We start from the raw sequence: 26,690 nt of genomic DNA, 5'->3' as shown, positions 1-26,690 counted from the left end.
TTGAGATCATGTTGATCACGTCCATCTACGGACGATCTGAGCCTTCTGTAGCAATCTGTTTTGTGGTGATTATCAATGGGACTCACTCGGAATCCTGCTACTCCCTTTTCAAGCCAATACCTCAAAACCTCTTTTACGGCTTGTCACACTTCTGGGTTCTCCCAACTCAGATCGGGCTGTTCTTTGCAGAACGAATGCTGTAGGATAAAAATCTCAGCACAATCCCAACGGTCGAAGGTTCACACTCACTACTCACCAGGTAATACTCTTTAGTGCTTTCATCCCATTCCCAGGTAGATCCCCCAAACATCAAGCTTCTCCAATTCGTCGGGGGCAGCCGATTCCCTTCCTGATCGTTCTTGGCAGGTTTCCAGATGTACCAATCTCTCTTGGGCGATGCTTTGCTTTTCCGAGATTCGATGAACCACTCGTTCTCGTCACTCGCTGGGCTTATGTCAGTTCTGGTTGTGACCGAAGATCCCGTTCGCTCACTATGATAGACCACCAGGTCGAGTAACAATTTGATACCTTCTTTCTTCAGACCGGCAATCAACTCTTCCACATCTTGTACGGTCCCATACCGAGGATCTATCTCATAGTAATCGGCAATATCATATCCGTTGTCGTGCTTATTTATCATTCATTAGACATGGAATAGACGAATGGTGTTACAATGACTCACTTGGGGAGACTTGAAGATCGGGCAGATCCATACAACGTCGACTCCCAAGCTTTTGAGGTAGGGTATCTTGCTGATTACGCCTTGAAGATCTCCTATCCCATCCTGAGCAAGTGTCAGTCTCAGTATCATAGGAAGCTTGTTCGTCTAGTACTCAAGTTATTCGTATCCTTGAAAGACTGGGGGTAGATCTTTCCACAGCGGTTATCAGTGTCAGGCACCAGTGTACTACTACTACATGCACGGTCTGGCATACCTGATACACCACAGCTTCTTTCCACCAAGCTTCCGACATGTTTGCTTACTCGGGACGATCAGCACTATACGTGGACCGAAATTAATATTCATGTTGATTCATCATCAGTATAGCATCGCATGAACGTTTAATATGCATATGTCAGCTCAGATAGGGGGGAACGGCGCTTATGTTATATCGATCGTCTTGAATGACAACATCGATAGCATCCAAGAGCGCGGTGCTGATACCTATGCCGCGTACCTATGCCGCCGCAATCAGGTGTTGTTGTCCGTCAGCGCCTTTTTTAGATCTGAGTCAGCGCTTCCCTTTGGGACTGCTGATGAGCTAGTTCGCTCCCTAGTTGAATGCACGGCGAGAGCTCATACAATAAGGCAAGAGCAAGAGGGGGCTACAAATTCCGCTTCTATCATGCAATGTACGAAAATGATTCAGCGAGTATTTGCTCACGTGTCAACTTCACCTGCGTCTTCGCTTTATTTACTCTTTCCTCGTCGTTCTTTCGACCGCTTCAGCGTCAGCATGACAAGCGCAATGAGATGGACACTTCCTACTCTGCCGGTCTCGACTTGTCGGCAGCTTGTTCCTCGCTGCGAAGTGAAGGGGAACAAACAAACAGCCTTCGAATTCCAGCGAAACCCAACATAACTTGGACGCACGTGTTCACCCTCATCTCGAAGAACAATATTCAGAACCCTTGAATTGACGAACGTGATCATCTCGCTCGACTCCAGCTGCGAATCACACTTCGTAATGTTGACTACCGCACCACATGTGTCACCTCCATTCTCTCTGATGCATAACAGTCTTGGTCATCTCAGGGAAGCATCGATGGCGTTCAGTCTAATCGAGGTCCCGATATCAACAAGGAGTTCGGAGATGGGTCGTCTGTTGGTCAGACGATGACGGGATAATGTCAGAAGACATGCAGAGCAGTAAACAAGTAGCAAGTCCGGAATATAAGCAGGAGGTCAACAACAAAGCAACCACTCAGTATATATAGCTCGGGATTGAGAAGCTGGTGAACAGGTATGTCCATATCCATTCAAAGCAAAATCCCCTCGAAACTTTCTTCACCATGCGGTCCACCGACTTACTATCCCTCATTCCCTTACTGGCCTTAGTACACGCCTCCCCTATCCAACGACAAGCTGACAGAAAGTTGATCGGCAGACATCTCATCGATGGTAGACAGATTGCTGCCGGTTCAGGCTTGACTTCTGGTCATGTGAGTTATCATTCCCTGAATCGCATGCTGGGGTTGTCGTAGCTGAGTTCGAATGACAGTCTCTCGCTTCCACTACAATTTTTCTCCAAGACTCCGAGGGACTCGCCCTCGTCACATCCCAAAATTTCACAACTGTAATCATCGAGACCGTAAGTGGAATTTAGTTCCCTTCATTCAAGCAAGCCTTAAACCACTCTTATTGACCTGAAGCTTAGCCCTCCGGTTCCACCACCTCAACCTTGATCGCTGCTTGGGGTTCTCAACCCATCTACTCCCTCGGTCAAAATGCTGGCTACATTCTACGTATCCCAGAATACGTCTACGCTCCCTTCAGCTTCCCACAAGTCGATGCGTCCCAGCTTCCTCTTCAAGTCTGTACTTTCGTCTTCGCGGAACCAGCCAACTTCGCTACCAACTACACCGCTAGTACGAGAGGTGGCTTCATCGTGGATGATTTCGCTAAGCAGCTCGGCTTTGCTGGTGCGGTCACTGGTGAGTACAGATCTACTTGAATCCGTATGATGAATCCTGCTTCCAAACTGATTTGCTCTTCCTATTTTCGCCTCCAGAGTTCTGCGTCCGTGTTGGCCAAGCACCTACCTCCACATTCACCTCGATTGCTGGTCAGCCTACATCTCGACCTGCTCCTGGCAATGGCAACGGCAATGGAAACGGAAATGGTGATGGAAATGGCAATGGTGACAGTCACGGGAACGGAGGCAACGACAATGGCAACAGCAATGAATCCACCACCACACCCTCGGTCAGCACTGTCTCTCCTCAGCCTTCGCAGTCATCTTCAACTCCAGGTAACGCTGCCTCCCAAGCCTCTCCCGTTTCTGGCGCTTCCAGCGCAGCCGCGTCTGTCTCCGCTTTGCCTTCGAACGGCGTCGCGACATCAGCTGTCATCGCACACTCAACATCCCAATTACAGTCAGCCGCTGCTACCTCCGCCACTATCTCCCCGTATTCCAGTCCGCCTGCTCCGGTCGACAGCTCTTCGGTCTCCTCGAGCTCAAGCACGGCGCCTTCTTCCGGCGTTACTGTCCCAATTGTCGTCCCGTCTTCGTCATCTGCATCAATGTCATCCTTGGTCAGCGCACCCTTTTCCGCTTCAAAGGCCCCGATCGCATTCTCTTCTTCAATCACTGCATCCTCTTCATCGCGTGATGGAGCGTCAAGCGCTGTCAGCGTGTCTAGCTCTGCCACCACATCCCCGGCTTCAGCGACCATTTCCGCCTCTGGTTCCATCAGCTCCACCGTCCCGACCTCGTCCTCTTCAGTCAACGCGAGTGCTAGCGCAAGCGTGTCGATGCCGCCTTCATCCTCCTCCACCTCCTCAGCGAGCGCTACCTCCACTGGTCCCAACCCAGCATATCAAACGATAGTCAACTTCGCCGGCAAGACGTACATCAACAAAGGTTTAGTCGGTTTCGGTGCCATTGATGGGGATGCAGTCGATTCTTTCGGCGAGACTATCGGTTCTTTAGGATCTGCTATTCACCTCCAATCCCTCGAACGAATGGCCAATGGTTCATACACCGGTGTCATGATTACACAACCTGACAGAGGCCATAACACCGATACCACAACTGACTACGTTGCGCGACGACAAATCATCTCTTTCACGCTTAACCCTTACTATGGCAACACCTCTCTTGAATACCAAGCTGCCAAATCGAGCTTTGCTCTCAAGTATGAAAGCACCCTCAAATATGTCGAGGCGGATGGAACACCCACTACCGGTCTCAATGCTGAAGCTGTAAGAAACGGCACTGTTCCGCAACCAATCGCTAGCTCATCGTACAACCGTATCTCCACCGATGCAGAGGGTCTCGTTATCCTTGCCGACGGTAGCTCATGGGTCTCCGACGAGTACGGTCCTTACATCTGGAAATACTCTTCCGAAGGTATCTTGCTAGACACGATTGTCCCACCCAAAGCCGTCTTGCCTTACAAGAATGGCTCCCTCTACTTCGATGCTGAAAACTCGGTCAGACCTGATACCGGTCGAGTACAAAATCAAGGTTTCGAAGGTCTCACGGTCAGTCCGGACGGTAAAACCCTTTACGCCTTGATGCAGTCCGGGTTGACGCAAGATCTCGACAAAAACGGAGAAGGTCGATACGCGAGAATGTTCATTTACGATATCTCTGCTCAACCCACGTTGAAACACTCTTACGTGGTTGAGTTACCTGTCACCAATGGAAAAGGCAAGACCCTCGCGCAATCCGATGTGGCTTACATCTCCGACGACACTTTTATGCTTCTTTCGAGAGATGGCAAAGGTAACGGCGACGATGATGCGGAATCCAAGCACAAAGACTTTATGCTCTTCAACCTTGACGGTGCGACCGATATCGCCAACACGGAATACACCGATGGTGTCAAGGCTGTATCACCCAAAGGTAAACTGGGCAGTAGTATCACCGCTATCGTACCGGTCGAATTCATCGATATAATTGATGACACTCAACTAAGTCGATTCGGTCTACATAATGATGGAGACTTTGACGTAAGCCTGATCAACGGGAAATGGGAGTCTGCTGTGAGTTTTGTTTCGTGTCGTCTTGGTCTGATTGTGATGCCATTTATTTACTATCATTTTGTAGGCTATTGCATCTATTCAAGACCCCGAATATCCCAACGATTACTTCCTTTTCTCGTTCTCCGACAACGACTTCATCACCACCAATGGATTCGAAGCCGGAGAGAAGTATGTCGATCAATATGGGACAACCCTGGATAACCAAGCTCTGGTATGGAGAATTACGTTACCATAGACTATCATTGGGAAGGGACACTTGAATGGTCTCACACACTCTGAGTCTGTAACTCCGTTGTCAGTAATACCGTCAAAGTCTGATCGTTCACAATGAGCCATTGCAGACTCGTATTGCATCTCGGAGACATTGATTCCTTCCCTTCATGCATACGTCATACAATGTCTTTCTCAGAAAAGCAGGTCATCTACAGAATACAAACGAAAATTGATTTACTTTAATTGTTTACGAATTTTTCCACCTCATCGAGTCGATGATAACTTCTGGAACATCCTTGGCATGCTCCTTGCGGTAGCGGTTCATCACCCCCTAAAACTCGGCTACGTGGGTACTATCTTTCCGCCGGCCACTCCTTCATGCTCTCCAACATCTCAAGTCCCGATCGTTCCTTTCAACCCCATAACCATCGCTCGAATTTGGCACCTTTGCCTTCAGCAAGTTCAGGGTAGGTCTTTTCCTCCTCGTCAATCTCAGCTTTTCCAGAGAATAGGTCGATCTCATGAGCGGGAATGAGCCCGAGCCTCGTGTGGCCTTTGCAAGCTCGATAGATCTTGTGGCCCAGGAAGGGTACCACGAACGCCGGAATAGCCAAGTAAGCGAATAAGAAGTCAGGGGTATCCCAGTGTCCTGGTACGAAGATGTAGAACCCGTTCGTCTGTCGAAAAGGTGTCAGCGTCCTAATATAGACTCCAAGCCTCATATGACATTTCACTCACCAACAGCAGTATTACGTAGGCGATACACGCAAACCAAGATAGATAGATTTGCCCTCGCTTGTGGAAGGGCAATTGGGAACGGTCAACACCTTGCGCTTTCAACGCGGCATGCCACCGGATATACATGAAGTGGAGAAGGGCAATGACAAGAAGAATCCCAGACCCAGTGATGTTGGTGATCCAGTTGAAGACAACAACCGAGTCGTTGCTGAGTGACATGAAGGACAAACATCCGACGAGACAGATCACGATGACTGACGCGGTCGGAACTCCTCTCCATGTTCGTTGGAAGATCTTGGGTGCATGACCCGACAAGCTCAGAGAGTAAAGGCTTCGTGTTGCGCAGTAACAACAGTCAAGACCAACTGACCAGGCGGAAGTCAAGAGCGTAGCGTTGATGATATCGGGGAGGACAGGAATCTGGAGTCGAGTCGCAGCGATGACAAATGGTGAAGATCCTCCTCCCTTCTGGGATGTTCCCAGGATAGGATCATTGTGAGGGACCTAAGGGAAAGTAATGGGCATCAGGAGAATGGAATTAATAGCGTTGACATTGCAACGGAGAGCTTACCAGGATTCCAACACAGAGAGCGCCACCAACAAAGAAGAAGATAAGACGGTAGATGACTCTCTTGGTGACCGAGGGAATGACTCGTCGAGGGTACTGTATCTCTCCTGCAGCTATAGCGATCATGTCGGGTCCACCAAAAGCGAAAGCTGCTTGGACGAAAATGGAGAACAATCCCGCGAAATGGCCAGCTGGTCCCTTGACCAGGTAATCACCGAACACGCCTGGGTTTTTCCAGTATCGAAAACCAAAAGCATCGTGAAGCGGATTGCCTCCACACATGGTCACGACTATGCCGATTGCTGCGATCAGTATATAAACGACGTCGATGCCAAGATTCACATTCAACTCACCTGTGAAAACCATGAGGCACACCACCAGGAAGACTTTGAATGAGGAAAGCCAGAACTCGCCTTCCCCGTAGATGCGCACTCCGAAGACATTCTGCAAGGACATCGTCAAATCAGTCAAGCTGTCGAAGATGCGGACGAAGCGTGACACACTGACCAGGAGGAAGCACGACACGATGAAAAGAGCACACCAGACTCCGTTGCTGATGGAGTCATTCCAATAATTCACAAAACCGGCGACAGCTGTCGCTTCAGCTGCTACTATGACCGCGTTGTTGTAGGTATATAACCAAGCCATCCCGAAACCGAAGCTGGGACCGACAAATCGACCAGCAAGGTGTAGAAAGGAACCATCGACAGGAAGCCATGTGACCATCTCGCACATTGCATTATAGGAGGTCCAAATTAGGCCGGAATACAAGACATATCCCAGCAGAAGTCCGAGAGGACCGGCTCTCTTCAGTGCAGAGCCAGTACCGACCTGCGAGGAACCGCGCATTTAGCGACTCCTCGCGCTTAAGAAGCAATCTGCTGTTACTCACAAATAGACCAGTACCAATGGCACCGGCGATTGCCATCATTTGCGCATGTCGAGGCTTTAGACCTCGGACGGTATGTTTCGTTCCGACAACCACATCGTCTACACTGGTCTCGATTACGGCGTCCTTGGTGTACACATCCTCAGGTGATTTTTCGGCATTTTGAAAATCGATTGACATACTGGGCAAGAAGTGTTCTGATGATCCTGAGAGAAAGAAAGGACAGCATTCCTCATGTCGCGCTCACTATTTATCCCAATTCGAACGACATCGGCTTATCTCTTCTGAGACTATCCAACATCGGCATTTGCGCTAGGTATCCGCGAGTAAAGGCATAATAACCAAGTCTTATTACGCAGAACCCACCTTCAAGGGCAGCAGCATCATCATGATCACGAGATAAGCGTTGAGCCCATGGCCCCATCAAGCCTTATCTCGAGTGCAGGAAACACACCAAGGTGGGTTCATGTGGGCTCATCGCGGAGCAGTTGCTTTCCAATTGGTCCCCGCATGCCCACGAGCCCACGGGAAAGTTTCTGCAATTTTGCAGGCACCGACTTTTACCCTTCTTGACCCACTAGGGCTGATAAGATCAAACACCAAGTTCTGTAAAACGTAAGGAATCCAGGTTTTCATGAAACACATCATTTGTTATCGAAATTAGACAAATGAACCTGCTATCGAGGCGCGATGAAGATTGGAGGAATCAGGCAAAGCCGCGCTGTATGCGCATGGCTGCCCACGCAAATATTGCTATTCCTGGACCGGTTTTATCTTGTATTCTGAATGGGGTGGACCTGGGTCTTCTACACATCTCTTCGGAAGACACTGCGGGGTTACTGAACTGGTCCCGAGGCAGAACGCCGACTTTCAAGTGCCCTCTCAACCTTTGAGAGAATTGCGATTAATTTGCTGACACATCGTGAATACAATCCGAGACTGGACAAAAACTGAAACCGGAGGGTTCGGGAAAAGCATCAGTGTGTGATATCAGCAGGGAAGTCACACGATGGAATCAGGGTATTCGTCAAGAGCGCTATTGTATGTTCGGCATTCATCTGCAGAGCTTTGAGATCATCATTGACCACGTTGTTCGTAAACAGAAGTTGTATCGGAATGCATGCTGGAGAAATATTGCTCAGCAAGAAGTTAACAGGATCCGCGCCTTCGCCTGTGAGACAAACAGCGGCTTGTCCTGAGAAATTGCATAGTCATTTTTTGCTTGCGGACAAGTGCAATGACCTCATGACACCACTTTAAGGTTCAACTCTTTCTCAATACGCTGTAACCCAAGCTGTGACCTATCTTTCAGCGAATGCTAGAGCGGCGACTGTTTTGTTCACTTACCTTCAGGGATTCTTGATTTACGCTGAACGTAATCCTTAGGAAGCCTGGATGTTTCCAGTGATAGCCGCCTCCGGTAGCCTTCCGAGACTCATCAGATACTGGACACCCAAGGGCTGCGAATCTCTCAATGGACTCACTGTATAAACTCCAGCATCCAAAAGCCGTTGCCATAATTGTCTCTCCTGGTCGAAAGTCGATATATTCAAATGCTTTCGGAAATCGACAAGCATAAAATGACCACTGCAGCACACGAAAGCTCTCAGGATCTATTTCGAGCGTCTCGAGACATGATTTCCCAGATCGAGTTCACTCACGCGACTGTATCCAGAGCATCTATGCCGCGGCTTCTAAACCATTCTCGGCAGTAAGTGGACGCTTGGGTCAATCTGCGGCGGTTCTCGAGCGTCATCGCCTTGAAGGCCGGCTTGTCGTTCAGAAGAGTGGACAGAAGTACGTCTGCTGGGGAAGAGACTGTATACTTTCAGCTCACGCAGAAATCGGATTCGCTCACCCTTCATGAGAAAGCAGGTGTGCAACATAGCTCGAAGGAGGAATTGGTTGTGTTGCGAGATGATGCAGCCCACTCTGAGCCCGTTGGCACCGAAACTGCGTACGGAAATGATGCTGTCAGACCATTGAAGTATTCAAGGTGTGATAATGAGCCTACTCTTTGCTGAAGCTATATACAACTACAGTCGATGATTCAGCGACCTCGGACGTCTGATGACATTGTATTTACATCAAATGCTTACCGTGCAGCCTGCTCTTGTCAAATTTCTGACCAGTTTCCTTTTCCACATCGATGTTCAAGAAACTAATGAACTCGGGTGCATTGGGAAGATCTGTGCAAATGTCAATAAAGCACGAGAGATTGGTGACAAAAGCGTACTAACTAGGATTATCATAAACACTCAAAGCGTATATCTCGTCACTGATCAGGTGAAGATTATACTTCTCTGCAAATTGAGCATAGGCGAGAAGAGTTTCCCGAGGGTACGTTAAACCGAGTGGATTTTGAGGGTTGCACAATAACTAGTACAAATGAATCAGGAGTGCCTCCGGCTGTACAATAGACGATGATGTCTCACCACAGCTTTGACTTCCCGACCCTCTGCTACGCATACACGGTATGCTTCTTCGAATGCGTCCAAGGATGCTGGAGATACAGCCTTTTCGCCATCAGGAACGTACACCGGAACGACATGAGAGCCTGATCTTGAGACCATGTTGACGTCAAACCCGGCATAGCTGAATGAGGATCAGCGGGGAATGACATTCAGTCATCGTCACGGTTTGATGACATACAATGGCGCCCCTATCAATATGGCATCACCCGCGTTAAGAATTGTCCAAGATAGTTGGTCAAGTATAGTCGTACAACCGGTACCTGTGCATTCTGGTCAACACCTTTGCTTATATCGACGCAGAGACCGAGCTCGTTTACCGGTTATAATGTGTTCGGGGGTTACTCGCTCCACAGGCTGAAAATTTCTTTTGTACAGGGGACATCAGCTTACTGGATAATTCTTCTTCCAGACTCGAGCACACAATGCGACTTACTCGTTGAACATATTCGCGATGGCAGTCTTCAGTCGCTTACTACCGCTCAACCGATCCCCGTAGCCCAGGTCAACAGGGTTCAGACCGTGTCTCAACGCTTCGCCGAAATACTAACTAGTTGTTCAGTCTCCAGGTCACGAAGGTCGAGATGAGGGCTCCTCACCTGTATATATTCATCTACCATAAGACCATTCTCGGCCACACCTCTGCAATGCAAAATAAGTATTCGGATTACTCTAAGCACCCGTTGCCGCCGTACTTACAGGTTAATAACACCGTCCGGGTTACTGTGTACATCGTATACTGAGCAGAGATGACAAGATATTTCAGCAGGGGAAGTTGACTTCAGACAAGCCGATTCACTCACGAGAGCACATCATACTATCTAATTTTTCTGCTTGAGCGTGTGTAGGACATAAGAGGGCACGATCGCTCAAACGGACACCAGGGTAACCTTTGACATGATCATTCCATGGCGACGCGTACAGCTGCTTTGCTGGATGAGCGTGTCCTGTGCTATTCGATGCAAGTTCCTCGATTTTGCTCGTCAATTGCTCTGTTGAGGTCGCAGCAGAATTGAGTTGTACCATGTCGGATGGATTATGTGACTTGTGAGAGTATACTGTATGTGTCCTACACGATGTGGGCCATTTCTGCACCCGATAGGAGCGGATGAGTATATATGCAAGTATTCGGATTCAGGCGATATGACTTATCGGAACTTGTCACGACTCATGCTGAACCCACCGGTCCTTCGGAACCCACCTTTTTTCGTTTTGAATTTCATCCCACATGTCCCGCAATTTTCGAAAAGCGACTTCACTGTGAAGCGAATCATCCTGTCATCGATTTTGCTGAGGCGTATAAGAATAATCTTCATCTTCACTACTTTAACGTATCCGCAACTTGACATTTCATGATTGATTGGCTAAGATATCGAAAGAATGTAAGTCTACACTAGTAATTTGTGATCAACGCACTAGCTGACCGACAGAACGATCTTCTTACTAGCACCGAAATCTCAGCCATGACTCTCACTCAGTCTTCCAATGGCTCACCCAATGGGGAGGCCAAGCCAAAAATACCTGCCGTCGATTCATACCCTTACAACCTCGGTACATATTCTCTCAAAATCAACACTACGTCACCTGAGTGTCAGACCTGGTTTGACCGGGGTCTTGTATGGTCGTATGGTTTCCACCACGAAGAAGCCGAAAGGTGTTTCAAGTATGCAGCTGCTTGCGATCCTGAGTGTGCCATGTCATATTGGGGAATCGCTTATGCTGGTGGACCAAATTACAACAAAGCTTGGGAACGATTCGATGAGGCCGATCTAAAGCGAGCTTTAGTCAAATGTCACTCCAACTGCTCTCGAGCGCGTGAATTAGCAAGTACCCCAATGGAGAAATCGCTCATTGAGGCTTTGTGTACTCGTTTTCCCTCAGACAGACAAGGAGACTACAAACACTGGAACAGAGCCTACGCAGAGGCCATGGACAAAGTCTACGAAAACCATCCTGACCAACTGGACGTCATCGCCCTCTACGCCGATGCCATGATGGCTATCGCACCTTGGCAGTTGTGGGATCTTCACACCGGCGCTCCACGCGAAGATAGTCGAACCCTTCACATCCAGAGTGTCCTTCAAAAGGCTATGGATAGTCCAGCGTCCTTGACACACCCCGGAATCTTACATTTCTATATCCACCTGATGGAGTTATCCTTCACTCCTGAGCTCGCTATACCAGCCGCCGACCGGCTGCGAGGACTCGTGCCCGATGGAGGTCATTTCAACCATATGCCAGGTCACATTGACTTGCTTATTGGTGATTACCGGAAAGCGATCTCGACAAATCTGGAGGCAATCAGAGGCGACGAAAAATACATGAAGTATGGCTCCACTACCGACTTCTACACCTTCTATCGACTTCATGATTACACTTTCCCGATCTACGCTGGCATGTTTAATGGCCAGTTCCGTGTTGCCATGGACACTGTGGAACGGATGGAAAAATCGCTCACGGAAGATCTGTTGAGGATACCCAGTCCTCCAATGATAGATTGGATGGAAGGATTCAAGAGTTATAGGGTGCACGTCTTAGTCAGATTCGGCAAATGGGATCACATCCTCGAGCTTTCGTTCCCTGATGATCGGGATTTCTACTGCGTCACGACTACGATTCTGCATTACGCTAGAGCTTTATCATTTTCGGTACAAGGGAAGGTCGAGCAAGCCCTCGCAGAAAGGGAAAAGTTCCGCGAGACCCGCAAGAGAATATATCCTTCGCGATTCGAATACCCCAATTCATGGCAAGATATTCTGAATGTTGCAGAAACTATGCTCACGGGAGAGCTGGAGTACAGACGCGGTAACTACACCCTCGCATTCCAACAGCTACGAGAATCAATTCATCACTACGACAATTTGATCTACGCAGAGCCTTGGGGCTGGATGCAACCTCCCCGACATGCGTACGCTGCATTGCAATTGGAGCAAGGGAACGTCGAAGAGGCTGCAAAAACATACGCTGAAGACCTCGGGTTCACCGATTCGCTCCCTCGCGCCGTCAGACACCCCAACAATGTGTGGGCTCTTCATGGATACCACGAGTGTCTTCTGAAATTGGGCAGACATGCTGAAGCGACAATTCTCGAACCGCAGTTGACTTTAGCTCTAGCAATAGCCGATGTGTCCATAGAATCCTCCTGTTTCTGCCGCAGAATCCAACCAGCCGCGAATCAGTCGGCCTGCTGCAAGCTCGAGTGAGAAAACAATTTTCGTAGACTTGTAGCCCATGCATGGTCAATGGCTGTCAGTTTTTGCGCAGATCAAGTAGCCGCAAGGATACGAGAGGTATAGATATACAGTGATGCAAATTACCTAGTTGAAAGCCCAAGATTGCTGTAAATGGTCCTTTTTTGATCTGTATACTTGGATCAATTTAAGTGCTACCATTAGGAAGCCCTGCACCGCCAGTCTCTGTTGATATGTGTATGGCATACCACATGTAGTATGCCCAATATAGAGATCTACCGATCCCTGCTTCCCATCACTAGAAAGGTATATAAAGGCCACAAATTTCTAGATAGTCTTACACTCTCAACTATGAATCTAATTCACACTTGTCAATCATACTTGACTACTCCTTGATTTGTTATGGTTGGTAGAGCGGTGATGAGCGGAATTTTGGCATTTCCTTAGTAGTGGCTAGTTTTTCACCTTAGTTGCTCACATATAGATTTCATGTTGATATCACTCTTGTTACTTCATCATCATCATCATTTTTCAGTGGTGATAGTCAAGTGCAATAGCTTGTTTTCCCCACCACCATCCCCTGATCTTCTCCTGGTTTTTGGGCTTTCTGAGGAGTCGCTTTATAGTATATCCAAATAGGCCTCTGAAAGCAGACAGCGGTGTTGTTGTCATGCATCTCGTACTTGGCACAGGGAGGTGTCACAATGATTCAGCATAGCTCCAGTTTTGGCTTTTCTGGAACACAGTATAATTGATACTCAAGATGAATTTAGAGAATCCCTTGGGTAATTTAGTATTCTCAATGGAATTCAGTGGAATTTGTTGTTTCCGTTATGGGTCCTTTAAGTTAGACAACAAGGTCAATTGAATTGAAGCTGTTGAATATACTGGAGATAGCACTAATTCTCGTTGTTTATATCTGTTATGAAATTCCCCGTAATTCCATAACATGTGGTCATGTGACTATCAACGTGACTACATTCCAATCCATTATTGTCACGGTGATCAACGTAGACTTCAGCCTAGGGCCCTTATCATACAAAGATACCAGCGAACAGACAAGGATAAGATGATAACGTTACGGGTTGACCCGTAAGAGACAAGGGAATAGCACTCAGCTAAAGACTCTGGGAGGGACAATAGGCGTTGTAGCTTCTAGGCGAGGGCTGAAGTGCAAAGTGATACTGTAGGATATCTATATGGTGAGAGACAACAATAGAGAATTCATAGGGGAACTAATCTACGATTGCGGCACGGTCGCGATATATGTATGAGCTTCAAACATGAGAGAAAGGTAATGTTTGAAGCTGTAGATGTTGAATCAACTTCGATTCGTAATGTTCTAGCCAAGTCCTTCTAGATTATGAATCGTCTTTGATATGGCGGTGTAGTGCAAGCAAAGGTTGGGATAAACAATAATGGAAGGAAGGTTACTAACTCAAGGGGAAAAAGCACGTGTCTGGCAGTAGGAAAGATCGGAAGAAGAATGGTCTAAATAGGAAGACTGACGCAATCTCCTGAAAAACGGAGGAGAAGCATCTTCCGATCCACCGAGAAGACCAACGACGGCCTTAATAGAGTCTAGCACTAGAAAGGCTTCATATCATCCGTATCATCATAGTACATACATACCTTAGTACCGACCTCATGCATACACCCTAAAGCTCCTAAGAAGCACTGTCCCAGAACTGTCCCAGCACTGCCCCAGCACGGTCCCAGACCTGCACCGGCCTTATTCTTCGTCACCATTCAGCAAGTACAAAGCCTTGAGCTAGCCTCAGACTTCAACCAGTCCACTTCGATTTCTGAAAAGGAGCTACGACGCTGCCAGGACGGATCTAGAAGATTAGAAGTAGAACGGATGAGAGAACCCAGATAGTTATCTTTCTATCAAACTCTAGGCTCAACGGATACCCGTTCCCTTGTGCTACAGCGGGTGAATCCGATGGAGATGATGGATGTCCGATAGGTTACGTAAGGGGGATTTGGTGAGTCGCTGTCTTATGGAGGTGGCCGACATGACACGTTCTCTCTCTTTCCCTTACACATCTTTCTCAATTTGTCCAATAGTCATTTGTCCACCTTCATCTTAGTCCAGCCCCCTTACGACTCCATCCATTCCGCAAATTCCTTCTATATCCATTGAATTCCGTTTGATTTCTCTGGGAGCTATCTTTCTTGTCCTTTATCTGAGGCAGTTATCACCACTTCCGATATACGTAACCCGAGAACTTATTGATAAGGATGCTTGAGTATCTTCAAGCTTCTTTGAGTTCCGCTGGATGTTGAAATCAATGAAGTTATGGCGGTGTTGTTATTGACATGACATAAGGACAACAAGTCAATAAGCAAAAGTACGTTTGAAATTGATAACTAGCTTGCGGGACTCGCCGCCTAATCGTCTCCTTCCCCTAGTCCTGACCTGCATCAAACAATCAAACAGCGATCGTCTGTTCAACTTGTCTCCAATCCTTGCTCTCAACCACCAATCCAGTCAGACTCCCTCGCATTTCCGTGATAGTCGCGTCGCACGTGTCCCAGCGAATAGCATTCCCGACGCATACTGCTTGATGTGGACCGCCAGTGGTCGTTGATATAGCCCAATGCCAGCTTCAGGTTCTCAATATGTGTGCTCCGTCGAAGGGTGTGAAAAATCTTTCTCTTCTTCCAGTGAGTACATTTTCAAAGCTCTGAGATATCTTGTGTAACACTCTGATGTGACTCAAGGTCATGTTCGACGTCATGAGCGTTCCCATCTGGGTACTAAACCTTACTCTTGCAAGTACTGTGGTAAATCGTGAGTACCCTTTCGATCCAAGTAAAGCCATGCCAATCTTGTGGACAATTAGGTTCGTGCGCAAGGAGGTCTGCCAACGCCACGAAGGAATACACCACCCGTCCCCTGCCAACCACTCTCCGCCCAGCAACTCCTCAACGGCACCCGCATCTGTAAATCCTAATTCACCTTCTTCCACCGCGCCTCCTAATGCGAATCATCACTCTCCTGGTCAGCATTCATCTGGACATCAGTCACCATCTGCTCCTATAACTCTCAGCTCTGATACATCTCAAGCTATAGCAGCAGCCTCACCAGTACTTGCAAGTGATGTGTGGGACGACGTTCACTACAACGATCCTATCCCTCAAAATGCGCCGATCTTATCAACGACTTCACAATATGTCAATGCCTTTCCCCTTGTCAATCCCGTGCCTACAACGGACGATGCCCTGCACTCGAATGACTGGCCTTCTGTAGCTCAGACGAGTGACTTCTTATTCGACCAGCAGGTGTATGGATGGCTGGAGCAAGTGTTGATGGAACAAAGCCAAAACGGTATGGCAGTCAATCTGCCACCAGCACCGGAAGTCTATTTCCCGCCACCTATGTCCACAAGTGGTCCTAGTGAGCAGTTGGATAGGCGAAACTACCCTGTACTGGGCGAAGGATTGAGATCATCACTTATACAAATGTGGCAAGGCTTGAGTATCATGAGAGGGGTCATCCTGGCCGATGACCCCGGACTCCCGCTCCATTTTGCCACAGGTTGGCAAATCATACTCATTAGATTTCCGATCGTACATGCGCCTTCCTTCGACATCCTCACGGCCCCTGCATCCTTCTTGTCTTCTGTAATAGCTCTGGGGGCTGTCCATTCGCTTTCAGAGCCCGATCGAGCCTTCGCTAAACAGTTACTCCCTATCATTCGCTCCATGACAGTATCGGTAAGTGGGATTCCCTAGCATTGCTATCACCATTGAGAATCTCATGATAGGACCCATTGGACAATCCGCAAGCCCGCTTGCAAACAATTCAAGCTTTTTTGCTTTCCGCCATTGTTGGTGAGCATCTAGACACGATAGAACAGCATCACGCTCAGGGAATGGTCAGCCATGCTATGTCTGTGAGTTGAATGGATTTCCCCGACATCAACTGCACTGACAGGCATCTGAACAGCTCATGCGACGCTTCGGCTACCTTTTGATGATTGGAACAGGGGAAGCAGGGTCTCAGCGTGATCAAGATACGCAGTGGCGCAATTGGGCGGAACAAGAGAGTCGGCGCAGGTACGCTTTGACGGATCTTGGTGTTCAGGCAGGCTGATAGGTTTGCAGAACCCTCTGGTTGTGTTGGATGATGGATGTAAGCTGGTTCAGCCTCGGTCTTAGCTGATTATCATTCAGATTCGTTCTGTAACTCTTGGACATCACTTCGGTAGTCGTGCTCGATCCCCATTTCGCATGATAATAGAACTGCCATGTAGGCAAGATTGCTGGTCAGCAATAGACAGTTTCTCTTGGGCGCGACGCTTGCATGTGGCTCATACTATTCCTCAAGCCCTACAAAACACCCTTGGGCGAGATTGGTCAAAGGAATGGTTTGCGGATGAGCAATTAGAGTTTGCTCGCCTGGTGATGATATACGCTCTGGCTGCATTGTCGTGGGATCTTTCTCATCGCGATCTTATCAGTAAGTCCACTACCTCTTTTTCAATACAGAGCTGATATGTATCTACAATATCAGTGCCTCCTCATTTGTCTCACGATGGTCCCCAGAACATCGCCATCTGTGAGTACCTTTCGAACCTGTCACCCTTGGACATGGCAGCTCAAAAATATCCCTTACCAGCATTAGTCCGGGGGATGCAGAGTCTCAGCAAGCATCCTTCATTTGTGAACGACCAATCCACAGGAACCATTATTCCTCTAAGAGCCGAAGCTTACGATATCTCTACTGCGGCTTGCCTCGATATATTTGTGGATCTGTGAGTTCTCCTGGTGCTCCTTGATTAGCTAATCCTATCCAGTATTTCACTCGAAATCTTCAGCGGCGTCAAGTCGGTCGGGATGATACAGGATGTCGCGACCTCGAATCGATTAGAAGCCAACGGAAAGATCCAGCTCTGGGCGCGTACGTCGAAAGCCGAACAGGCTGTTCTGGTTGCGGCTGATTTTATGCGAGAAAGCATCGGGGTGAGTCATGTGAGCTAGTCGACTATTCGATACGTCCTGATATATTGAGCGATCTCAGAACCTCATACGCTGGCCAAAGAGTGTCTCGCATAGTTGGACAGTATATTTTGCCTTTGTGAGTAGTCCATAGTCACAAAGTAATCGTCCTAACTTTACAATAGCTTGTTTTGTGGGCGTATGATACCTGCCATTCAGACGCGTCCACGCATGCTATGCGCGCATCGCAGATCGAGTGTGTCCACACGTTGCCTACGAATGACCCCACGACCTCCGAGACGCAGACGTTTTGTATCAAAGAGGCCCTTGCTTGCTGCGAGCAGATCACTGCCCAAATTGCTCTGAAGCAAGTCCCTTTTTCCAGTGATACAAATATTCCCGCTTTGGGAAAAGCAGCCTTACACATTATGCAGGGCGTGCATGCGGACATAGGTTAGTCATCTTCCGATTAGGACAACTGCAGAAAGAAAATCGCTGATTCGTTTGATTTAGTGCATGATCAAATGGAAACTACACGGCGCATCCTTACCGGAATGGCTAAATGACCGTAGAGCCGAAAATCCCGGATCGAAAGGGTGGGCTTCGCCACGGAACCCACCTTGAAGAAGATATAGGTGGGTTCGGCCGTTTCTAAACCAGGTTCACTGGGATGATGCTTGCATACATGCATGCCAACTTCGCGATGTACAGTACAATAGACTTGTTCGATTCGTTATAGGTATCATAGTCATTGACACCTTGATCATTGTCTCTTTTCGATTCACGCGATATTCTCACATACCGTTCCCGTAGCCCAAATCATGTCGACAGACGAAAGCCGCCATCAACAATTGACCACAAATGTCATACGACTTCCTCCGGGTTGCACTTTCGGTCCCAAACATCGCATCTCTCCCCATGGCATCACACTCATCATACCTTCGACCAAGGCTCGCACTGAAGATGAGGAGGATCTTCCGGTTATATGGGTCGACTTCACACCTGGTTCGCCCAACGATCCTTTCCATTTCTCGAGCACACGTAAACTGGTCATCATGTCGCTTGTCTTGTTCTTCGCCTTCATCACCACATGGGAAATGTCCTCGTACTCCATCAGTGGGAATAGTCTGCGAAGTGATTTGAGAGTTTCGCAGGTGCAGACCGCATTAGGCCTGTCGCTTTACGGATGGGTGAGCACTTCACACCTCGACGGGTCAATGGCTTTGACTCATTCTCGCGGCAGGGTTTTGCAGTCGGACCGCTCGTCCTAGCTCCCATAACTGAAGAATACGGAAGGTACCTTGTCATGATAATATCGGTAGTATGCTACACTCTACTACATATCATGTTGGCATTGTATGTGACTCCTTTGCTCACATAACGTCCGAGGCAACTGATCGTTCGGCAGGGCATCAAACATCGAGACTGTGCAGGCTGGTCGCTTCCTGATGGGCTTAACAGGATGCATTGGCCCGACTCTCACTCCCGGCTTTATTGCTGACATGTATTCACCGAAAGAGTGAGTCCCACGGTTATGGTAACCAGCATGTCATCCAATTCCTGACAGCTCTCTAGGCGAGCTCTACCAATGGCATTGTTTACGTTTGTTCTGCTGGCTGGTCCCGCGATTGGAGCAACTACGATGGGATTTGTAGAAGCAAATGAGAGTCTCGGGTGGCGATGGGTAAATTGGATTCAACTGAGTAAGCATCGGTTCCGACACACATACATGTGCCTTTTTCACCTGAGTTTTGTGTATGTCCAGTAATCATGGGAGCATTTACGCCATTGGCAATATTCGGTCTGCGTGAAACACGAAGTCTGGTGATTGTTGAAAGGCTCGCGGCAAACTTTCGATACGAGCGACAACTACAAGACGGCGGACGATATACAGCCCGATCAGAAGTGGAGAAATTGCCGTTAGGTCGAGCGTTGCAACGAAGTGTATCCCGGCCATTCCGTGCGTAACTATGAATATCGCGTCATACTCTAGGTTGACGCAACCCTTCTTAGTCTTCCTTGTTATGGAACCTATCGTGACCTTCTTCGCTCTCTGGACCGCCATCGTTGTACGTGGTCTGCCTTCACATATGGTCGATAATACTCTTGTTCCGCCTGACGTAAAAAGGTTTTTTAACGCCGCAGTGGGGAGTGTATTTCATCGTGATTGCTGGCTTGCCCTTTGTCTTCTCAGAGCTTCATGGCTGGTCGATACAGATCACGGGTCTGGCGTATCTGGCTGTGGCGTGAGTGCTGGTATTTTCCACCGGTCGTCAGCGTCCGAATATAGCTTACTGGTCTCTGCGTTCGCAGCGCTGGATCTGGTATCGGACTTCTTGGCAATTTTGTGCAGGACTCGATTTACAGGTATGTTCAGGCCGTTGAAGTTTGGTATGAAATCTGACAGAAGAGTCAGGCGCCGCGTACAAAAGGACGGTACAGAAGCCGGCCTCTGGGGTTCAATGGTTGCCGGCGTCCTCTTTGCCATAGGCTGCTTCGTGTTCGGAGCAAGCAGTACACCTGAAGCCTCCTGGTTCGGCCCTTGCGCTGGCACAGCTTTGGTCTTGGGTGAGTCCGCTTGATCTCAGCCGTACTCGTAGCTCAGAGTTCACTCCACAGCCTCTGCTTTCACGATCTTACAATGTTGTTTGCTCTAGTGAGTTTCTACAGCGTTATGCGGCGGTGCAGTATCTTCCGCCCGCCGGACATTTTGGGTCACGCTCATTCTCGTTTCTCATTTCAGTCTTGCGAATTGCTATGGGGCATTTGCCAGCTCGGCAATAGCGGGAATGTCATTCATGCGAATCATGGTGGGATCCAGCTTTGCCATATTCACGGACAGTGTACGGATAACTACTCTACTTCCCGTCTGAGGGTATTGCTGAACAAGGGGCTTCTTAATCAGATGTTCAACAACTTGACTGTTCGATATTCACTTATAATGATGGGCGGGATCGCCCTGATTTTGGCTCCGATACCATTCGTTTTCTTCTTCAAAGGTCCTTGGATTCGCGAACACAGTCCCATATCGAAGAAACTCATAGAGGAGGAGACGCGTCGTCTTGACGAGATCTTACCCGTCGGCAATGATATCGGAGGCAAAGAAGAATCTGTACGTCAGTCGGCAGTGTAAATATGCGATCACCGGGACGTACTGTATCTTCCTCCTTGTATTCATATACGCCCAGGTGCGTAAGGCTACTATCGTCTAGAGTCACAGCTCTCAGTATGCTTCTTCTGCAGCAGCTTCACCATGCACTAATATCGCTCGTCGCCTTCGGAAGGAATTGATGTGTTTTTAAGAATGTTAGCAATCAACCGAGTCTGATCCCAATCGAAATTCGTCCTGAACAGCAGACATGAGCTGAGGATTTATTTTCGAGGCCGTATTGAACAACAACGCGACCAGCGTATTGAGATTGGGCACAGGACGTACGAGTCTTGCATTGGAAATGGCAGAATGCGGTCGCATGCCAATCAAGCTGCAGACGCAATGAACAAACGGGCAATCGGACAGACCTAATTCTCGGACAATCCTAATAAAAAGTTGTTTCAGAATCCGCTCATTCGCAGGTCTCGCGATCACGGAGTGGGAATATCCTGAGCGTCCGACTTGGGGGTCCCGTTCGCGAAGGTGGTGTTTTTCAGGAGATATGATGCAACGTGATGCGCGCCCCAATCTTCATGCTAAGCAAAGGAAGGTGAAACCCGCTGGAGGGCAAACCCAGTAGGGTAATTCACGCATTCCGACAGGGACTTATATGACTTGAAAAGGTTTTGCAGTTCTCCACCATAGAGCACAATTTTGTTGCAAGACCCAACCTATCTGGGTTATAGCGTTATCGTTCTGGCATGATTCACAGCTGTCTTGAATTCTAGATCATGCTTTACTTCACCTTCACAAAGATTCGCAGCTTTATGAGTGATGACGTGAATTTTATGGATAGGAAACCGACAGCCGGGCTGCATCAATAGTCTGTTGTAGAAAACCAAAAAATTGGGATTTGGCGAATCCACCAGGTATCACTCCTCCCATACACCTGTAAGCGGCCTTTTGCTCTGAGTCTTATGGAGCTAATTCCAGACATGCTTTCTGTCGTAGAGGTTCAAGTCGTTCCCAATCAGAGTTGGAGTTCAGGACAATATTTGGGCTGTAAGGTGCGAAAACAGGGTTCGTACAGAAATCATGAGTCATAGTAAAGGCCGTGGTGAGCCCACATTCGAACAATTGAAGTGGGTTCTCGTCAATTTGATTATTCGATCTTGTCGCTTATAAGTAAGCGCTCAGCAGCAGAACCAGTCTGTTATCAGATCAATACATCTGACTTGTCAAGACCGCATACACCACCATGGAACTTGAAGAGCTCGACCAAAATGCTGCTTCACCGGAAGAGGGCGGATCAGCAGCTGCACACGACAAGGTAGCCTCAATCAAACTCACCGATGCTGCCGTCGTCAAGGACGTAGTGCAGGATGCTGTCTGGGGAGAGATCACCGACGATGGCCCAAATTACCGCAGTTTGAGCTTCTGGCGAGCGGTAGTATTGGAGACCAAATCTCAATTGGGTCTCGGCGTGCTGGGAATGGTGATTACCTGTGCAGCTGAAAAATGATTGAGCCTCGGCTGATGACTGTCTTGGTCACTCAGCCAGCAACTTTCAACACAGTGGGCATGATTCCCGGCATCCTTATCTGCTTGTCAATGGCATCAATTGTCACGTGTAAGCTACACCTCTGCGAGTGCCCTTCACTCATGCTTTTATCTAGGGACGGCCTACTGCATGGGCAGATTCAAGCGTAACCATCCTGAGGTATACTCGGTAGGAGATGCTGGCGGCGTGGTCTTTGGGCGCATTGGGAAAGAGCTTTTTGGTCTAGCTTATCTGGTAAGTGAGTATTAGCATATGCCGGGCAAGTACTGATGTATTGCGTAAGCTCCAAATGGTGACGGGAGTAGGGTCTACTATGCTCAGTGTCTCAATCTCGCTCAACGCAATATCACTGTGAGTTTATCATCGAGGGCACATGGTACTAACGATTTGTGATTGCAGTAACGCAATCTGCACAGTCGCATTTGTCGTTATCGGTGCCACTGTTATCGCATCTGGTGCGGCCTTAAAGACGCTTCAGAATATTGGGTGGCTGGGATGGGTGGGGGTGACATGTATTATGGTCTCGGTCTTCACCCTGTCTATCGGTGTGGGAGTCACAGATCGACCCTCAGCAGCGCCTCAGTCTGGTCCTTGGTCAAAAGACACTAAGCTATTCGGGAACCCCACCCTGACGGAAGCCATGAATGCCGTCAATATAATGCTTTTCGCGTATGCTGGCAGTGAGTTGTCATTGAGCGTAGCCTTGACGGTCTGCTTACTCATGTCAACAGTTCCCAACTACTTGCCGCTGGCGAGTGAGATGCGAAACATGCAGGATTACGGAAAGACAGTGCTAGTGTCTCAGACGTTTGTGACCGTGATCTATCTGGTGAGATACTCCACCTTTTCAAGGCCGACTTCCCCTTGTCTGACTTGTTCATCAGGTCATTTCGGGAGTGGTGTACCATTTTGTCGGCCAGTAAGTGTAGACAAGCTTCGAGCGTGAGGCCTCGTGCTCAATTTCAGTCAGATATGTATCGTCACCTGCATTAGGCTCTGCCGGCCCGATGATGAAACGGGTAAGTGCAATTTCGCGGTCGAGCTTTGGGCTGAGACTGGCCCTCTAGGTCTGTTATGGACTTGCCTTTCTGGGTCTCGTTGTCGGAGGTGTTCTCAACCTTCATCTCCTCGCTAAATATCGTATGTACCTTCCTTTTTTACGTATAGCAGTCTGCTGAGTGGGCGTGCAAGTCTTCGTTCGAATACTAGGAGACACTCCACACTTGTCAAGATCTACCAAGATCCACAACCTCACCTGGTAGTGAGTGAGATCTGCAATACTGCGTTCAGAGCTGCTAACAGATGTCCTTCGCCTGCCAGCGGTTTGGTTGGCGGCTGTGCCACGGTGGCTTTCCTCATCGCCGAGGCGATACCCGTCTTCAGTCATCTCCTCTCATTGACTGGAGCGTTGACTTGTTCCGTGCTGTGCTTGTATGTGTACATGGCGATATTTGGGGCTGAAGCTGTTAAAGCAATCAATCTGACGATATCGTGCTTCAGGCAGTTGCAATCCTTCATGTGGCTATACGACAATTGGACGACCGAGAAGCGTGACAACACGTGGAAAGTCATGTCGGCCTTCAATATAATCATCAACGTGCTTGGGTGGTTCATCATGGGCATGGGAACCTACGCTGCTGTAATCGAGATAAAAAACGGAAGCACTAACAAGTGAGTCGACTCGATTAATTCAGATAGCCAGGCTAAATAGACTACTGCGCTTGCAGGCCATTCTCGTGTGCGGATAACAGTGCTTGATCGAAGTACTGCGTTTTGAAGGGACCGGCAAAGTGGCCTGCTCAAACGCAGACAGATGTACAGCAATACTCACCGCGATGAGGGCATCAGCAGACCCGATGTTTGCTGGATTTTTCATAGAATGAAAGCTTAAGCTCTGATTCGCACGTGCAGCTCGCAACTTGATTGCATGGTCCCTGAACTGGAACAGAGAATCTCCTCTCCGTGTACCTGCCATTTGCATCATTATGGAGCAGTGTCGGGCTGGACATGTAGCGTACCGACAGCCCCTGATTCACTGACACAACTCATAAATCTGTCCATCCCCTTGCTTCTCACGAAGATCGGGTATTCATATGAGCGAAGGCATTCAGCGGACGTCCACATCCGTTTGAGGAGTGTATTCAAGCGGATGCACGTGTCTATATTTGGATGTCGTTGGAGACCATGGTTACAGGCTTCAGTATATAAATTTGCATGGAGAGCTACGTGCAGGATTTGCCGTCCGCGCACCGCGAGATTCTGTCTACTTCCATCGCGCCTGTACGGCAAAAGCACGAAGACCGTATCTCAACGTCGGCTATATGTGAGGCAGCATCCAGTCTCTGCTTGATCTGTTCAGCCTCTTTGGTTCGACCTGATTTTCTGAGACATTCGTGATAGCCGAGTAAAGACCAAATGGTATTCGGATGCTGATGAGCTCTTGTTAGATGTCCCTGAAGTCCCAAATCCTCCGCATAGGCTGCTGCTGCTTGATCTACAAGTCCTTGTTCTAAAGATAGTGCTGCATAAGCATGCCGAGTGGGGATCATCCAACCCCAAGGCTCTGTATATCTTAACCCGTCATCCAGGCATATTGCTGAACGCAGGCTGGCAAAAGCCTTTTCGAAGTTCCCCTTGCGATATTCTATTTCGCCGTTGAGCATTGCAGATGCAACTTCCAGAATGTCCACGATTCTGTTCGGATAATCTCTCCGGGTCTCTGGGACTAATTTCTTGGCAGCGAGGTACAGCCGCCGTTGGGTTTCTGCGTGGACTATTTCGCCCGTGGCGGCATATGCTATGGCTTTTCCGTAATGAGTCATAACGGTCGTCACGCAGTATAATGCTTTATCGAGGGGCAACGTCAAAGCTTTGAGCTCTTTCCACATGCCGAATCGAATGTATACGTGAACGCGAACCGAAAGGAAGAATTCGAGCCAATCGGCTAGTGGCGGATTTTCAACGCGCAGAACGTCTTCGGTCAGCGATGATTCCATGGGGTCCAGCGCGTCCAAGGCGATCTTCGATTGTCCGGACAACATGGCAGCGTATATCAGAGAATGATAATTATGTAGTCGGTAAAAGCTGTACATGTTCTTCGCTCCTTCTTTGGCTAGGTACTTGTTGTCGGCTATGACAGCAGCCGCGTTGGACGCGACCGCATTTTGATAATCTCCTTTTAGGACGTCCAAATGGGATGGCATATGATGCAGATGGCCTGCATCTGGGACCAAACCGCGAAGATGATTGGCTCCAGGTAAGGCAATGTCCGGTGTAGCCGACATTTCCCAGAAGTGAATGCTGAAGTGCAAGATACCAGGATGTATTTTCGCATCGGGATGCTGCATCGCAATTCGGAATAAATGCTGGATGTCGTATACTGGGGATGTCTCTACTGGAAGTCCTGAGTGGATGTCAAACATCTTTCGTTGCGCGATGTGCATTTTGGCGTCCACGTAGAGGGTCATGACATCTAAGTCCCCGGGGAAGCTGTCGTACACCTTATGCATAGCCCTATCGTATTCGACGTTGATTGTATCATAGTCCTTCGCTTCGTGATCGAAAGGGTACCGACTGCACATGGCTGAAATCAATTGTCGCTCAATCGGTGTACCAGCGGTTGTAGGACCGAACAATTCTTCGGCCTTTCTTGAGCTTTCGAAACATAACTTCATGGTCCTGGAAAGATCTTTCGGGTCGAACAGCCCCCAAGCTTTGTTATAATTTGGACCGGCGGCGTAGGCGATGCCCCAGTAAGCCATGGCGCAGACTGGGTCATGAGCAATCGCCTGGAGGAAGCATTTGAGACCCTCGGTGTGATTGAACGCGTAGCACCAATTGAGTCCACGATCAAACCATATTTGGGCGTCTGGGCTGACCGTAGTGATAGGTCGGGAGTAGGTGCCCAGGTCGTAGTACTCGCGCGATGGTGGGAGAGGCGTGGGAATACTCAAAAGCATAGCGGTCACATCAAACGGAAGTAATTTCGTACAACTTCACACGGCTGGCTGATACGAAATATACGTTTCAGATTCGACGAACAAACCAAAAAGGGGGGTGTGACGACGAATCAGGTTCTTGTATGCACAAAAATCCTTGGGACCTGTGTGATCCCACTTGATCCCACTTGAAAGGTCAGTGGGTTCTTAACCACAAGTTGTCGGCGCTGACGCGCTGACTCAGTTCAAGCGTTCTTTCTGTTTGATTCACTGGGTGGAGGCGCGATTGAGCCAGACGCAGTCCGTGAAAGGATCTCACCTTTTATTGTCACAGAAAATATCGTAGCCCGTGGTTGTAAGTCCTTGCACTAA

General features: G+C 48.5%; 9 protein-coding genes across 9 annotated transcripts; 5 read left to right on the top strand and 4 right to left on the bottom strand.

Annotated features, from left to right (window-relative positions):
• Nucleotides 1–15: 15 nt before the first annotated feature.
• I303_104149 (uncharacterized protein) lies at nt 16–974 on the bottom strand (the record flags this gene model as incomplete). Its single annotated transcript, XM_065968915.1, has 8 exons — nt 16–25; nt 87–94; nt 150–197; nt 257–444; nt 493–628; nt 683–774; nt 834–870; nt 936–974. 8 exons carry the CDS (start codon nt 972–974, stop codon nt 16–18), a joined length of 558 nt encoding a protein of 185 aa, XP_065824987.1.
• A 1,039-nt stretch (nt 975–2,013) lies between these two features.
• On the top strand, nt 2,014–4,946 carry I303_104148 (uncharacterized protein; the record flags this gene model as incomplete). The annotated part of the gene is made up of 5 exons (XM_018408168.1): nt 2,014–2,163; nt 2,223–2,312; nt 2,379–2,655; nt 2,733–4,711; nt 4,776–4,946. 5 exons carry the CDS (start codon nt 2,014–2,016, stop codon nt 4,944–4,946), a joined length of 2,667 nt encoding a protein of 888 aa, XP_018263379.1.
• A 391-nt stretch (nt 4,947–5,337) lies between these two features.
• Nucleotides 5,338–7,299, bottom strand: I303_104147 (uncharacterized protein; the record flags this gene model as incomplete). Its single annotated transcript, XM_018408169.1, has 6 exons — nt 5,338–5,601; nt 5,663–6,166; nt 6,234–6,520; nt 6,584–6,674; nt 6,738–7,061; nt 7,123–7,299. 6 exons carry the CDS (start codon nt 7,297–7,299, stop codon nt 5,338–5,340), a joined length of 1,647 nt encoding a protein of 548 aa, XP_018263380.1.
• Nucleotides 7,300–8,362: 1,063 nt separating this feature from the next.
• I303_104146 (uncharacterized protein) lies at nt 8,363–10,616 on the bottom strand (the record flags this gene model as incomplete). Its single annotated transcript, XM_065968914.1, has 15 exons — nt 8,363–8,401; nt 8,467–8,544; nt 8,604–8,706; nt 8,781–8,922; nt 8,978–9,072; nt 9,134–9,155; nt 9,219–9,308; nt 9,360–9,498; nt 9,555–9,714; nt 9,772–9,853; nt 9,911–9,957; nt 10,027–10,136; nt 10,190–10,232; nt 10,290–10,329; nt 10,394–10,616. 15 exons carry the CDS (start codon nt 10,614–10,616, stop codon nt 8,363–8,365), a joined length of 1,413 nt encoding a protein of 470 aa, XP_065824986.1.
• A 437-nt stretch (nt 10,617–11,053) lies between these two features.
• On the top strand, nt 11,054–12,793 carry I303_104145 (uncharacterized protein; the record flags this gene model as incomplete). The annotated part of the gene is made up of 1 exon (XM_018408171.1): nt 11,054–12,793. The coding sequence occupies one exon, from the start codon at nt 11,054–11,056 to the stop codon at nt 12,791–12,793; it is 1,740 nt and encodes a 579-aa protein (XP_018263382.1).
• A 2,814-nt stretch (nt 12,794–15,607) lies between these two features.
• Nucleotides 15,608–18,294, top strand: I303_104144 (uncharacterized protein; the record flags this gene model as incomplete). The annotated part of the gene is made up of 12 exons (XM_018408172.2): nt 15,608–16,504; nt 16,555–16,683; nt 16,737–16,846; nt 16,895–16,922; nt 17,031–17,055; nt 17,118–17,249; nt 17,304–17,348; nt 17,409–17,544; nt 17,587–17,752; nt 17,811–17,867; nt 17,914–18,181; nt 18,242–18,294. 12 exons carry the CDS (start codon nt 15,608–15,610, stop codon nt 18,292–18,294), a joined length of 2,046 nt encoding a protein of 681 aa, XP_018263383.2.
• A 255-nt stretch (nt 18,295–18,549) lies between these two features.
• I303_104143 (uncharacterized protein) lies at nt 18,550–20,861 on the top strand (the record flags this gene model as incomplete). The annotated part of the gene is made up of 12 exons (XM_065968913.1): nt 18,550–18,918; nt 18,972–19,084; nt 19,137–19,247; nt 19,304–19,431; nt 19,494–19,688; nt 19,742–19,797; nt 19,874–19,974; nt 20,042–20,095; nt 20,145–20,296; nt 20,348–20,384; nt 20,472–20,571; nt 20,634–20,861. The coding sequence occupies 12 exons, from the start codon at nt 18,550–18,552 to the stop codon at nt 20,859–20,861; spliced, it is 1,644 nt and encodes a 547-aa protein (XP_065824985.1).
• A 1,216-nt stretch (nt 20,862–22,077) lies between these two features.
• Nucleotides 22,078–24,138, top strand: I303_104142 (uncharacterized protein; the record flags this gene model as incomplete). The annotated part of the gene is made up of 13 exons (XM_018408174.1): nt 22,078–22,314; nt 22,377–22,449; nt 22,496–22,614; nt 22,664–22,731; nt 22,780–23,060; nt 23,112–23,209; nt 23,265–23,299; nt 23,351–23,399; nt 23,448–23,520; nt 23,572–23,641; nt 23,701–23,811; nt 23,881–24,051; nt 24,108–24,138. 13 exons carry the CDS (start codon nt 22,078–22,080, stop codon nt 24,136–24,138), a joined length of 1,416 nt encoding a protein of 471 aa, XP_018263385.1.
• A 464-nt stretch (nt 24,139–24,602) lies between these two features.
• On the bottom strand, nt 24,603–26,339 carry I303_104141 (uncharacterized protein; the record flags this gene model as incomplete). The annotated part of the gene is made up of 1 exon (XM_018408175.1): nt 24,603–26,339. One exon carries the CDS (start codon nt 26,337–26,339, stop codon nt 24,603–24,605), a length of 1,737 nt encoding a protein of 578 aa, XP_018263386.1.
• Between the last annotated feature and the right edge of the window lie 351 nt (nt 26,340–26,690).

The sequence above is a fragment of the Kwoniella dejecticola genome, chromosome 5 (assembly GCF_000512565.2).
Source record: "Kwoniella dejecticola CBS 10117 chromosome 5, complete sequence".
Classification (NCBI taxonomy): Eukaryota; Fungi; Basidiomycota; class Tremellomycetes; order Tremellales; family Cryptococcaceae; genus Kwoniella; species Kwoniella dejecticola.
Note: the sequence above shows the minus strand (reverse complement) of the source record. Positions and strands in the feature narration are given on the sequence as shown.